Source organism: Phoxinus phoxinus (genome assembly GCF_949152265.1).
Source record: "Phoxinus phoxinus genome assembly, chromosome: 1".
NCBI classification, from domain to species: Eukaryota; Metazoa; Chordata; class Actinopteri; order Cypriniformes; family Leuciscidae; genus Phoxinus; species Phoxinus phoxinus.
In genome coordinates, this window is record NC_136876.1 from 11,490,328 (window position 1) to 11,503,538 (window position 13,211).

Consider the following 13,211-nt stretch of genomic DNA (forward strand, 5'->3'; position numbering starts at 1 on the left):
TGTAAACACTACATTAGTGCTAGTGCGTGCCAGGGCCAGTCACGTTTCCACTGTCACTTCCGGGACTTACTCTGGGCCAACGGGCAGGATTTTCTGGCCCGTCGAATACCTTGGTCCAAAGCAGGCCAGCTCGGGCTAGAGGAGTGGTTACGAACAGAGGCGGAGTTTACCTGAGACGGGAGACGCATTCTGTCAGCATCACTTTCATGTTTGATTGCCTTCTGTTTGTGATCCGATGTGGATTCTGATCACCGTACACTGTAAAAAAACGGCCAAATTTTACACTGTTTTTCATTAAAACAGTAATATACCGTAAAAAATGCATTCTGGGTGATATTTGTCGTTTTCGAGAAACTAGCCTACAGGAATATACTGTGAATTAACAGTGCTCAAAGTCGACACTCAGAGGCTGTGTTCCAAATCACACCCTATACCCTCATTCACTATTGCCTAGTTCACTAATACAGTCCACTTGACTGAGTGAATAATTTCATAGTTAATTCAGTTAATTTTCGAAGTTAATTGAGATACTGAGGAACACCTGCTGTTAACAATCAGAATCATTGAAGGAAAGAGGAACAAGAGGAACAGAAAAAAGATGAAATCAAGATAAAATAAATGAAATCTTAGCAAAAGATCTTAGCAGAGGAGGATTAAACAACTCCACAAAAAGCATTACCAGATTCACTTATTACTAACCTGACTTTATGTACGTCTACAGAAGGACTTATTGAAAGGTGGCAGAGGTTTAGATGTCATTTTATTTTCATTTGATGTTACCATGATGGTGATCAGTGTTTGCTTTAGTTGGACTCTTGACCATTGACCTTTGAACATAAGTTTTACTTTGGCTGCGGTAGCTGTGTCTTTAAAATACATTTGCTATGGCAAAAAAAGCTGAAAGAATACAGGATCAGATGATTATGGCTGTTAGATAACGGTCTCAAACATCACATAGTGGCCCAATTCACTTATCTCATTTGTTGTCTAATGTTATTATTAATGGTTTATATTTTTGATTTAGCTGATTCTGTAATTTTACAGAATTACATTTTTCAGATATTTGCCATTTAGAAAATTTGACTTATTTTAAAAGACTTAAGACCAAGAACATTTTGAATTTCCAGATCAGCCAGACACACACACACACAGACATCAAGAATCGGAGTATGAATCTCAAAAATGGTGACAATCATAAGTTTTATGCTGCAATGCATGTTGGGTACCAGCATAGAAAAAAAAAATCAGCCATGACTCCCAACATGCATTGCAGCATGAATAAATTATCCATCTGAATTGTCTGGTTATTTTCTTAAATTTGTACTTTTTGCTTTTATTTTTGCTGTTGATTTTGTGTTGACTTTTAGAAGCGTATGATGTTCAGATTTTATGTTTTTCTTTTTTGTTGATTGTCACCATTGTTGAGATTCATTGGCTGATTCTTGATGTCTGTGTGTGTCTAACTGAAACCATAGTTCAACATTTTTTAATGAATGATGAGTTTAAAAATCCTTCACAACCGATTGCGTAGCAGTGCTTAGTCTTTTGCGTTAGTTTCACAGTGTAGTAATACTAAATTAAGTTGTATTGATAAAGACATTTTTGATAAGTGATTAGAAACTAATTGAGATCAGTGAGACAAACATTATGTGATGACATAATATTCAAAACATAACCAGCAACACTTGATATCGTTTTTGTTGGCTTTGCTTCTGCCACAACAAATGTGTCTTATACATACACAGTTAATGCAGCCAAATAAAAACTAATGTTAAAGTCAAGGGTCAGGAGCCCAACTAAAGCATACACTGATCCCCATAATGGTAATGTCAAATGAACCAAAACAACATCTAAACCTATGTTAATTCTCAATAGGAATTTCAGTAGACGTATGAAAAAATGAATTAAGTCAATCTGGTTAATAATAAGTGAAGCTGGTAATGCTATTTTTTAGAGTTGTTTAATCCTTCTCTGCTGAGATCTTCAGAGATGTCATGTCTTCTGTGGCTGAAGTAAGTTGTAGTTCTTGTGTTTCGCTTTTGTATCTTCTTGTTGTTCCTCTGTCCTTGTCAGGTGTTCATCACTAATGCTCAATCATCAGTTAATTAATCACTGAATTATATAATTAACTTCAACACTGCTTCAGTGTTACTCCAACACCCTGTAGTGTGGACATACAAGTGTTCATTTAAAACTGAAGATTTTGCAGTGGGGTTTAAAGGGTTAAATGTGTCAATTTAAAAAAAAACAGAGTGAAGTATAATTTAACGGTAATCAACTGTAAATTAATTTACGGTATAAAACGGTAGAAAAACAGCATTTTACTGGCACCCCAGCTGCCAGTATATTACCGTAAAATCAAGGAAAAACAGCAATATTCTGTAAAATTTAACAGTCAGATTTACTATACAAAAGAAGTTAATTTCACTGAAATATTAGTAAAAGTTCATAGAAAAAAGTTATGCGAAGTCAATAACTGATAAAGAGAGTAAATATTCAACTGAAGTGTTTTATGTGTTTTGCACAAGATGATACAGGAGAGATCTTTTAGTTTAATTCATTAGTTTTGTGGGTCACCATTGTGCTGGAGAGTAGAGCATGTGCTTCAGTCAAAGATGAGCAGAGTAATACCGATGTTATGCTGCCCGTTGCTTTATTTAAAAGCAGTAACTGTAGTTGCTGATGCAGTGACAATCTCGTTGCTAAATATTTTACCACATACATGTGTGCTACTGTTCGCTAAATACGAATTGCAAATATTCTAGTTAATGTCATGTTTGTAATTCATTCACGATTACACATTAGATGTTTGCAGTATTATATTAAGAGATATTCATTTTCAGTGGACTCTAAGTAAGTTCACAGTACTATCAGTATAAATACTCGTTTTTAAACTTGAACTGTTTGAAGCAATCGGTTTCCCAAATGTTACGAGTTACCTTCCATTGTATTTTTACAGTAACATACTGTAAAAAAGGAGAGCTGTATAATAACGGTAAAGGGCTGTAAATTAACAGTACTTTGCTGGCACCCCAGCTGCCAGTAAATTACTGTTATTTTACAGCGCATTTTTTTACAGTGTACAAAGTAGAAATTCAGCCTCGACTGAATAAGTAAGTGTGTCCTCTTTCTTTTGTGAAATAGACCTATGGTAGCCTCATTTCTGTGACTGTGCAATTTTGACATTAATTAATTAATTATCGATTATACATCGATGCTTGGGTTTTAAATATATTCAAGTAAACTACAAAAATGCCAGCAAACGGTCGCATTTATCATGTTTGTTTTGCGATCACGCTGTTTCCAGTGATTTCTTTCTGATTCGTTTTCTGATAAAACTTCCATTTGTTGGTGAAAAGATATGGGTTAGTGTGATGTTGTTCCAGAGAGGCGTGTTACGGGCGTGTGTTAGTGAAGCGCTGCAGAGCTTCTGGCCCGACAGTGGAAACACAGCAGATTTTGGGCCTGGTGCTCCTGGCCCGAGGTAGCCTGGATGCCAGCCGAACTTTGCCCCGCCCACAAAATGTTTAGGTCGGGAAGTTCGGTCTGGACTCGATCCATTGAGGAGTTATTATGCCCGGACAAAAAATTGTTCGGACCAATCAAATTGTGAGGGCAGGCTTTATACGATGATGGACATATGAGCAATGGTAACATAATCAAAGGGGTTGAATTCATGGCTGCCGCTGGAGAATTGAGGTGAGTAGATTCCGCTATTGCGTCTGTTATAAGATATAGATAGCGTGTTAATTTTAAAAGAGGAACAGAGAACCGCAATCAAGGCATTTATCGATTGGAAATATGTTTTTGCCGTCCTTCCTACGGGATTCGGCAAAAGTTTAATCTATCAGCTGGCCGCTAAGAAGATGGGACGCAATGAAAACCCTCCGTGTATCCTTAAATTCTTTTTACAATGCCGGCAAAGATAATTTACACTCATCTTCTTCTACTTCTTCCAGTGTGCGTGCAGTTGAGTTCTGTTTTTTTTTTTTACTGGCTGTGCTGTGGCAACTGCATATCCTATGGCCAAGTGCCTCTGACACGCAAACCAATCAGGAGACCTAATTGGGCGTGGCCTAAGCCTATAAAGGGAGCCCATATGGCCAAGGAAATCAGGTTAAAACGACAGCCAGTGAATATTGACCATTTCAGAGCATAGAGGCGTCTGAGATGGTGCTCTAGCCTCATTAATGGTATTCAAGACCTTTTCTGGGAGGTCCTAGGATACCCGTTGAGGGGCGAGGGTGCCAGATCGTCCTGTTCGTCTGTGTAAGGAGATCTTTCCTCATTGGCACTGGCCAGGAGGAAGTGTCCATCATCTGTGCCAGCTCTGGAAACCACGCCTGGGTTTTCCAGAGGGGGCTACTAGAACGACTGGGCATCTGCTCTTCTTGATCCGTCTGAGGACCTGAGGGATAATAGAGACTGGCGGGAACGCATATGGAGGGCGTCTGGGCCAGGCATGTGTGTTGTTCTCCGAGGCGAAGAGGTCGACCTCTGCCTCACTGAATACACTCCATATCAGACGAACCGTCTGTGGGTTGAGAGACCACTCGACTGGAGGAGTGTTGTTTCTCGATAGCATGTCCGCACCCAAGTTTTGGATTCCCGGGACATGAGCAGCTCTCAGGGAGCGCAGGTTGGCATGCGACCACAGGAGGAGATTTCTGGCCATGACGTACAGGTTTCCTGATCTGAGGCCACCCTGGCGATTTATAAAGGACACCACTGACATGTTGAAGTGACACAATTACACCCGACTTGTACCAGTTCTGGGCCGTCCAGGGGACCAGAGCACTGATGCAGCGCTGGTTCACCATAATCTGCAGGCGTCCTGACCACCAAGCATGGGTTGGCACACGGCGCCTTAGCCAGTGTTGAATGGAGCGCATATGTAGTAATCCTAGCTGGAGTACTGACGATGCAGCGGCCATGAGGCCGAGAAGCCTCTGAAACTTCTTGAGGGTCGCATGCGCCTACTCTGAAGGAAGCTATCAGCTGTTGTATAGAGAGCGCGCTCTCTGGTGTGAGCCGCGCTCTCATCGTCATAGAGTAGATAACTGTGCCCAGAAAGATTACATTCTAGCTGGGTACCAGTTTGCTCTTGGAAAGGTTGATTCTGAGCCCCAGACATTACAAATGGCTGAGGGGCGTGGATCTGTGTGTCAGTAATTCGGTCCTCGACTGAGACATAACGAGCCAATCGTCAAAATAGTTCAGCATGCGCATTCCCTGTTGCCTCAGGGGAGAAAGCGCTGCGTCCATGCACTTCTTAAAAGTACGGGGCGCTAGGGACAGACTGAATGGTAGGACCGTGTACTGATAAGCCTGCCCCTCGAAGGCGAATCTCAAAAATGGCCTGTGACGGGGGCCTATCTGAATGCAAAAGTAAGCATCTTTCAGGTCCACCGTAAAAAAAAACGATCCCCCGGGCGAACATGCACAAGGATTTGTTTGGTAGTTATCATTCTGAACGGCCGTCTCATGAGAGCTTTGTTCAGATGTCTCAGATCTAAAATGGGGCGGGTTCCACTGTCTTTTTTTGGTACCCGAAAATAACGGCTGTAAAACCCTGACCGGCTCAGCGTGGAGGGGACTAATTCTATCGCCCCTTTTGCTAGCAGATTTTGCACTTTGGTGCGAAGCACGTGAGCCACATTGCTTCTCACAGAGGTCTCGATGACCGCCTGAAAACGCGGGGGTCTGCGAGCGAATCGGGACTCGGCCAGCGTGGGTTCACTTACTTCCATCTGTTCAGGCTGCCGTAGGCTGCGGCGCTTCTTCTTCCGCTGTTGAAGTAGTGCCGGGAAGGGAAGCGGAGGTGTAGCGGTGTCGCCGTCTCAAAAGAGAGCTAGCCGCGTCCGCAGCGTCAAGATGGGCATACTCTCGCAGTGAGAGCAGGCCGCGGCAGAGAGTGCATCCTGAGCATGGGTGGGTCCCAGGCACGTGACGCACTCCGTGTGCTCGTCTCCCTCGTATAGGAGAATTCCACACGAGGTGCACAATAACACTTGCAATTTGCTCTTTTGTGAAACTTAGTGTTGCAGCGGTGAACACAACAGTAGTCAGAAAGGATATAGTAGCGTTTCTCGCCGGATGGCCTCAGGAGAGCAGCGACAGAAGAGGAGCGTCTTCGGTGAGTTGAAGGCGCTGTCTGCTGTAGTAGGCTAACTCTAGCTGAAAGGCTTGTTTCCACGGCGAAAGGCTTCAGAGGAGTCAGATACGTGAAGAGTCGCTGAAGGAGTAAAATCTGATTTCCTTGACCGTATGGGCTCCCTTTATAGGCGCTTGGCCATAGGATGTGCAGTTGCCACAGCACCGCCAATGGGCGAGCTAGACGCTCTGCTGTATTTGCTGTGCAGCTGCACTGCGTTTTAAATTATTGCTTCATTATTTCTCGAGGAAAGGAGTTTCTCCCACTGCGTATTAGCTATGCAATACTCGTTCCCTTACTCTCAGGGAACCGAGGTTACGTAAGTAACCGAGTACAATCGACTCACTGAAGCAAAAATTACCAAAGGTGAAAGTGAGAAAGAATAAAAACAATTAACCACTCAGACCACTAGAATGCAGCTAATTAATGAAAAGGTAAGTGAATTTTTCTATTTATTCGTTCTTTTGCATGAGTTGCATCTTTTGAAATTGAAAGAATGAAATAAAAACAAAATAAAAACAAATAGATAAATAACAGTAACACACAGTATTTCAAATAAATGATAAACACAAAAACACAGAGTTAAAATTTCCCAATATCAATCTCTGAAATTAAACCTCAGTTTCTCAATTTCAAGTTCAATGTCTTGTTTTCAAATTCAAAAAAATTACAGAGTAGGAATGTTCATCAAAAATGAACGCAGTTCGGTCCATTAAGAGAAAAGGGGGGAAAAATATAATTTTGTCTTCATGGAAATCCAGGAAAACTGCAATGTATGCAGTTCTGTCCTACCCAATCAGAAAACTCTTTTTCTCACAACTTTCACAACTCTTTTTACTCTGTTTCCAGGTCCGAAACAATGGGATAGCTTGCCAGTCCAAACCGTGGATAAGAATCCACAGCCAGGACAGGATTCAGGATCACAGCAGCAATTTTCCACACACTCACAAAAGAGAAAAATACAACAAAAGGAAAAAACCCGGCCTTGCAAAAACAAAGCCAAAACAAGCACCAGTAACTCATTCAAATAAACAGTTTCAATTGATCAAAATGTCTGTTTCAATTATTTAAACTCCTGGTTGACTCAGTCACACACAAACATCAACAATCAGTATATGAATCTCAACAATGGTGACAATCAAAAGGATAATCCAGGATAGTATAAAACTCCTAGCATGCACTGCTGCATGAATACAAATAAAATATTGCCACCATTGTTGAGATTCATGTGCTAATTTTTTATACCTCCATTTTTCTACTAGACAGTGTAGCTCTGTTTTTTGGTTGTGCATGATGTGTTTCAATAATGTATCTTTATAATGATTGCTGTACTTTCACAGTAGTGTTAATATAACAGTTTTGATATAGGATTGAACTTTGAATGAGATTAGTGAATGAGCTGGCAATATAAAGACTTTTGTCTTCATAATCAATATAAAAACACAGTTCAAGTTTCAAGAGAAACACTAAAGTTAAAGTGGTAACTTCAAACCAAACATTTTTAATTAAACATCTCGATAACAACTTATGTAGATGTATGACATAAATAAAGTCATACTGGTTAATAATAAATGTAATAATGTGTAAGGCTGGAAGTCAGTAGTAGTTCTTGTGTTCCTCTTTCCTTCAGTGATCCTGCTTGTTAACAGCAGGTGTTCATCACTAATGCTCAATAATCACTTACATATTCCCTTAATGATCTCACTGCAACACTGGGTCAATGTTACTTTTACTCTTTGTAGTGTGGATTTTCCTGTGGGGTTTAAAGGGTTAAACTGTCTTTATATACAATACATAATTAAAATGTAAGTACTTTGAAAAAGAGAGTATAAAAATTGAGTGACTATAGTGTATTTAATCTTCAAAAAACACAGCTCATTGGCTCCTGCCTGTACGCGTAATGTACTGTCTTTATAAAGTATCTTCTTATTAAACTGTCTGTACACTTACAAAGTTCTCAATGCTTCGGGTTGCATGTAGGGACCCTCATTATGCTACCGTGTTAGTGTGAGGCTATTTTGAGCCTTGTTTGTGGTATTAACAAGCGATTTCTTTTTACTTATTCATTGCCACATATACTAGCGTTATAAGCTAATCAGTTTTTAGAGATACAAATCTTTACATTCAATTATCATGAATACACATCCCAGAGAACGATCGACTCGCGTAACCCAAAAGTAACCTAGTCTGTCGAACCAAGGACTTAAACTAGGCCTAAGTGTAGTGCCTTTTAGAATGGTTTGCTTTGAAGTATAAGGAAAGAAACCCAATTAAGCTTTTTCCTTTTTAAAGTCTCTGCAGTTAGTGTATTTGAATTTTATTTATCTGCAACATTATGTTGTATAATTACAGTTTTGCACAATAAATGTTCTCAAAACTCAAAACAAAAAACATTTAGCAGTTTGGCTTTCCTTATAGTCTATGTAACCTGTTCTGAAATGGTTCTATTATAATTTATATATTGTGATATATATAGTTATCGCAAGAGGCTGCAATTTATATTGCAATATGGATTTTAGGCCATATCGCCCATCCCTAGTGCCTACATCGCAAATATACTGAAATGTTTGCCTTCGCAGTTCGCACCCAAAAGTTGCAGAACCATTAATTTTCTGTAACGAACGCTAATTTTTCCCACCACAGCTGGCAATGTTCTTGGACATATATACGTTTCTCTACCGTTTCCATTACGGCATCTATCCACATTTTTAGCAGAGGTGTATAGTCCAGGGGTCAGAAAGTAAAAGTCCTGCCATGTTTAGTCCACCCATGACCTCAGTCAGCTGATTTCTATCTCCTGCTGAAAAACTGATAATTAGCAAATCCAGGTGATTGGAACAAAATACTGAGGAGGACTTTTACTTTCTGAACCTGAACTTTACACCTCTGACTACAACTGACTTCAGCCTTAGATGAGATCCACTGAAGATAAAAGAAGACATTAAATCTCTGAAGATCTCAGCAGAGGAGGATTAAACAACTCCACAAACAGAATTACCTGCAGGATCTCTGTGCTCCAGCAGATGGCGCAGTGATGTTCTCCTCCTCCTCTTCCACTTCCACCTCCACCTCTCTCTCTCTCTCTGTATGTGTGTGTGTGTGTGTGTGTGTGTGTGTGTGTGTGTGTGTGTGTGTGTGTGTGTGTGTGTGTGTGTGTGTGTGTGTGTGTGTGTGTGTGTGTGTGTGTGAACAGAGCTGAGGTCTGTCCACTAAACACACGGCTTCAGTTCTGAGGCGTTTCTTGTGTTTACGCGGCTCTCTGACGCGCGCACGCGCCTGCCAAACAAACACAGGTGCGGAAATAACAGGGATTTCTGGGATTTTTGCGGGCTACCGGTGGAAAGACGGGAACAAGGCGGCTCTCTGTGACACCATCAGCCGAAGAGTGTGTGTGACGGGATAAATAGATGCAGTGAGCGAGCGATCGGTCACTCCTGAGGGCGTGACTGTTTTAAGATGGAAGGTTTTTACCTGTAAACCGTTAAAGACAGCGCGATCGCCATGACCTTTGAACTGTAGCGATCTGGAAATTAAAGTCAAGATCTATAAATCTCTTAAATTATCAGATTATTTGACATATAGCATATGGCATGACATTTCTGATTCAAAAATAACTAAAATACTTTTTAGCTTAAAAAAGTTAAGATAAAAAAAAAATAAAAAAAAAAATAATGATTCAGATGATGCATTCAAGAAAAATATGTTTGTAGCATGATACAAATATAATAGAAAGTGGTTACAGTCTTAAAATAAAACTATGAAAATGTACTTAAATGTTTTTAAAGCATATAGGTTTCTTTATCTTCTCAGATCTTCGTATTTTTTGGCATTGACCCCTGAAGGGAGTCGCAATAATAATCATTATTGTGTGTGTGTGTGTGTGTGTGTGTGTGTGTGTGTGTGTGTGTGTGTGTGTTAGGGTGTTTCCGGCGCTGTCAGGTGTGTGAGTGTGTGTGTTTAGGGAGTCAACACAGCAGTTCCTGTTCTGGGTTAAAAATAACCTCAGAGACTAAAATTCTCTCTCTCTCTCTCTCTCTCTCTCTCTCTCTCTCTCTCTCTCTCTCTCTCTCTCTCTCTCTCTCTCTCTCTCTCTCTCTCTCTCTCTCTCTCTCTCTCTCTCTCTTTGCCCGTCTCTGCTGGTGTGGAGCAACACGGTCCACAAAGCGTTTCACACAACCTCCAAAATAAACCCTTTTCAGCTGAACCCTCTTCATTTTAACAACAATATTTGGCTTCTTGAGTTGTGATAGGATGTGGATATTTAATTTCACACTGACTCTCCATTACACCGTGTCTCGCTAACAAAGTAAAATGCTCCGAACTAACATATATAACATAACATCAGCGTTAAGCAACGAACACCAGTGGGCGGGGCCTAGAGTGTTTTTATGATGCATAACTATTGGTTGATGTCTTGCTCTGGAGGCGGGCATATGCAAATGTTTTTGCCAGTGTGACATCACAGATCCCACAATATCAAAACGAGCTGTTTTTGCAGTTTGATTAAATAAATGCTTTGTTTATAATGAGGAGGACATTTTAAACTATAACTTGCAGGATGTTTTAATGAAGACATCATACATCAAAAGATCAAGACAAATTAGAATTATCATGTCATTTAAGAAAAATTAATAAGTTAATATATATCTTGTGTATAGATTTGCACATAAAGTACTGTATACATATAAATATGTGGTTACACTTTACAATAAGGTTCATAGTTAACATTAGTTAATGTATTAACTAAAATGAACTAACAATGAGCAATACATTTATTAATCTTTGTTAATATTATAGTTAATAAAAATACAGCTGTTCATTGTTTGTTCATGTTCACAGTGCATTATAGCTAATGTTAACAAATACAACCTTTGATAACTACACAATGTAACTACAGAAGAGTCCAGTTTTAAATAGGAAAAAATTTTAAACTCTTTGGTCATTTTTGTGAGAGAGATGCTAACGGTCTAATCAGATTCAATGATCTATGCTAAGCTAATGCTAAAAGTGCTACCGCCAGACCCGGAGATCGGCTGAGTGGATTTGAAACCGGTCAAACTCAACTGGTTAACTCTAGGGGAGATGAAAAATGAGCCTATGTCCAAAAAAAGTGGAGTGTGCCTAGTTAACTAATGTTAATGAACCTTATTGTAAATTGTTGCCAAACATGTCTCTCCACATTAAGTATATATTGCGTAAGTATCAATGACATCAGATAGTAAAATAATTTTGGGTTCTGTTTGATGTGTTAATGTGATGACTATACCCATTTCTGACACTTTCTTTCCCGTTAATGACCTTCAAAAGTATGAATGTCTTTCTTTCTGTCGCTCTGTGTTTGTACATTTGCTCAGTCTTTCCCTCCGGTTCTCAACCTCTCTCTCTCTCTCTCTCTCTCTCTCTCTCTCTCTCTCTCTCTCTCTCTCTTCCACGGACGTGTTTTTGAGCGTCGTCTGTTTGATCTGGTCCTCACATTCCTCCACCCACACCTTTTTCCACATCACTCCATCCATCTCTCTCTCTCTCTCTCCATGTGCAGATGTGTTGGTCATGCTGAGCTTCTCCACTCCTGAGGAAACGACTCAAAACACCTCCTGACCTGAAATATCTCAAATACACTCAAATATCAACCCTACTGCGTTTTTTTCTATTCAAATGTATATTTATAAATTCTAGTCCAAGTATCTGTGGACAACATCAGCAGGGAATATTGTCCTCATGACAATCCAAGAGAAAGAAACATATATACTCTTATTTAAAATTTTTTCATTATAGCAATATATTTTAATGTTTATTGTTCTTTGTTATTGTTATATTGTGCATATTTGTCTTGAGACATGTTTTGTGCATACTGCTTTGGCAATATTGTATGTAAACACACTCTCAATCATCCAAGTACTTTTAAAGTCAAATTGAAAATTGATAAAACTCACAAAAACATAGAAAAATGAAGTGACCGTGAGGAGGCGAAGTACTGTGACTTCTGTTTAATTATTCATCTGATCCATCTCTCCATCAGTCTTCTCATGCAGGAAATCTGCTCTATTAATGCTGCAAACATCACACAGCTGAGTATATTTATCTTGCCTTGCACACAGCGGACAGAGCTGTGCGTGTGAAAGAGACTTTAAAGCATCCATAATATTTTTATTAAAACTTAAGTCAATAAACAGCAGACAGCAGCTCTTCTCTGGAATGGAGTAGTTTTTATGAATGACTGCATTCATCGCTGGCCACGCCCACAACCCGCCCGAATGGCTAAGCCACGCCCGTTTATGAACGTATCCGCACAGCCGCGTTCTGATTGGCCGAGAGGGCGGGACTGCGATGATATCACAGCACAGCCGTATAAAGACTCACTGCCGTATGAAAACAAGTGGTAGAAACTTGTGTGCTCGACTCACTGTATCGTGCTGGAATAAACGCGCCTGTCTGGATTAATAACGCTCGTCTGTGAGAGTTGACCTGCTTTATTTATTTATTTCGGTTACAGTTTCACTACATGCTCCGTGGACATTGAATGGTTTATTATGAAGATGAGGGATTTAATGTGTCTGTTGGTGTTTGGACTGATCATCTGCACGTCGGTAAGTCACAAGAGTTTAATGTAAACAGTGTTAATTTCATCAAACAGTTAATTTCATCAAAAACATTATAAAATAAAGCAAATATATATATATTATATATATATATATATATATATATATATATATATATATATATATATAGCCTATATAGGATATACATAGGCTAGCCTATATATAAAACATAGAATATATAAATGTGTGTGTGTGTGTGTGTTAGATGCGATTAATCGATATATGATCATGCAAATTGATCAAGAAATGTTTGTGTGTGTGTGTGTTATATACATATTCACACACACACACACACACACACACATATATATATATATATATACAAACATATAACTTGATCAATTTGCATGATCATATATCGATTAATCGCATCTAACATAAAAGTTTTTGTTTATATTATGTGTGTGTACTTACACCCACATATGTTTGCATATGTACACACACACACACACACAAAT

At 39.5% G+C, this 13,211-nt stretch overlaps 1 protein-coding gene across 2 annotated transcripts in view; it reads left to right on the forward strand.

Moving 5' to 3' along the window:
• Window positions 1–13,211, forward strand: part of LOC307000842 (CCN family member 1) — a 249,198-nt gene that overhangs the window by 221,102 nt on the left and 14,885 nt on the right. Inside the window, exon 2 of one of the 2 annotated variants that reach the window (XM_079616754.1) lies at window positions 12,632–12,741. In XM_079616754.1, the coding sequence (XP_079472880.1) occupies window positions 12,685–12,741 (57 nt within the window). In that variant the 5' untranslated portion in view covers window positions 12,632–12,684. Of the gene's footprint in view, window positions 1–12,464; window positions 12,742–13,211 lie in introns of those variants that run through there. The other variant, XM_079616755.1, reaches the window with a different exon arrangement.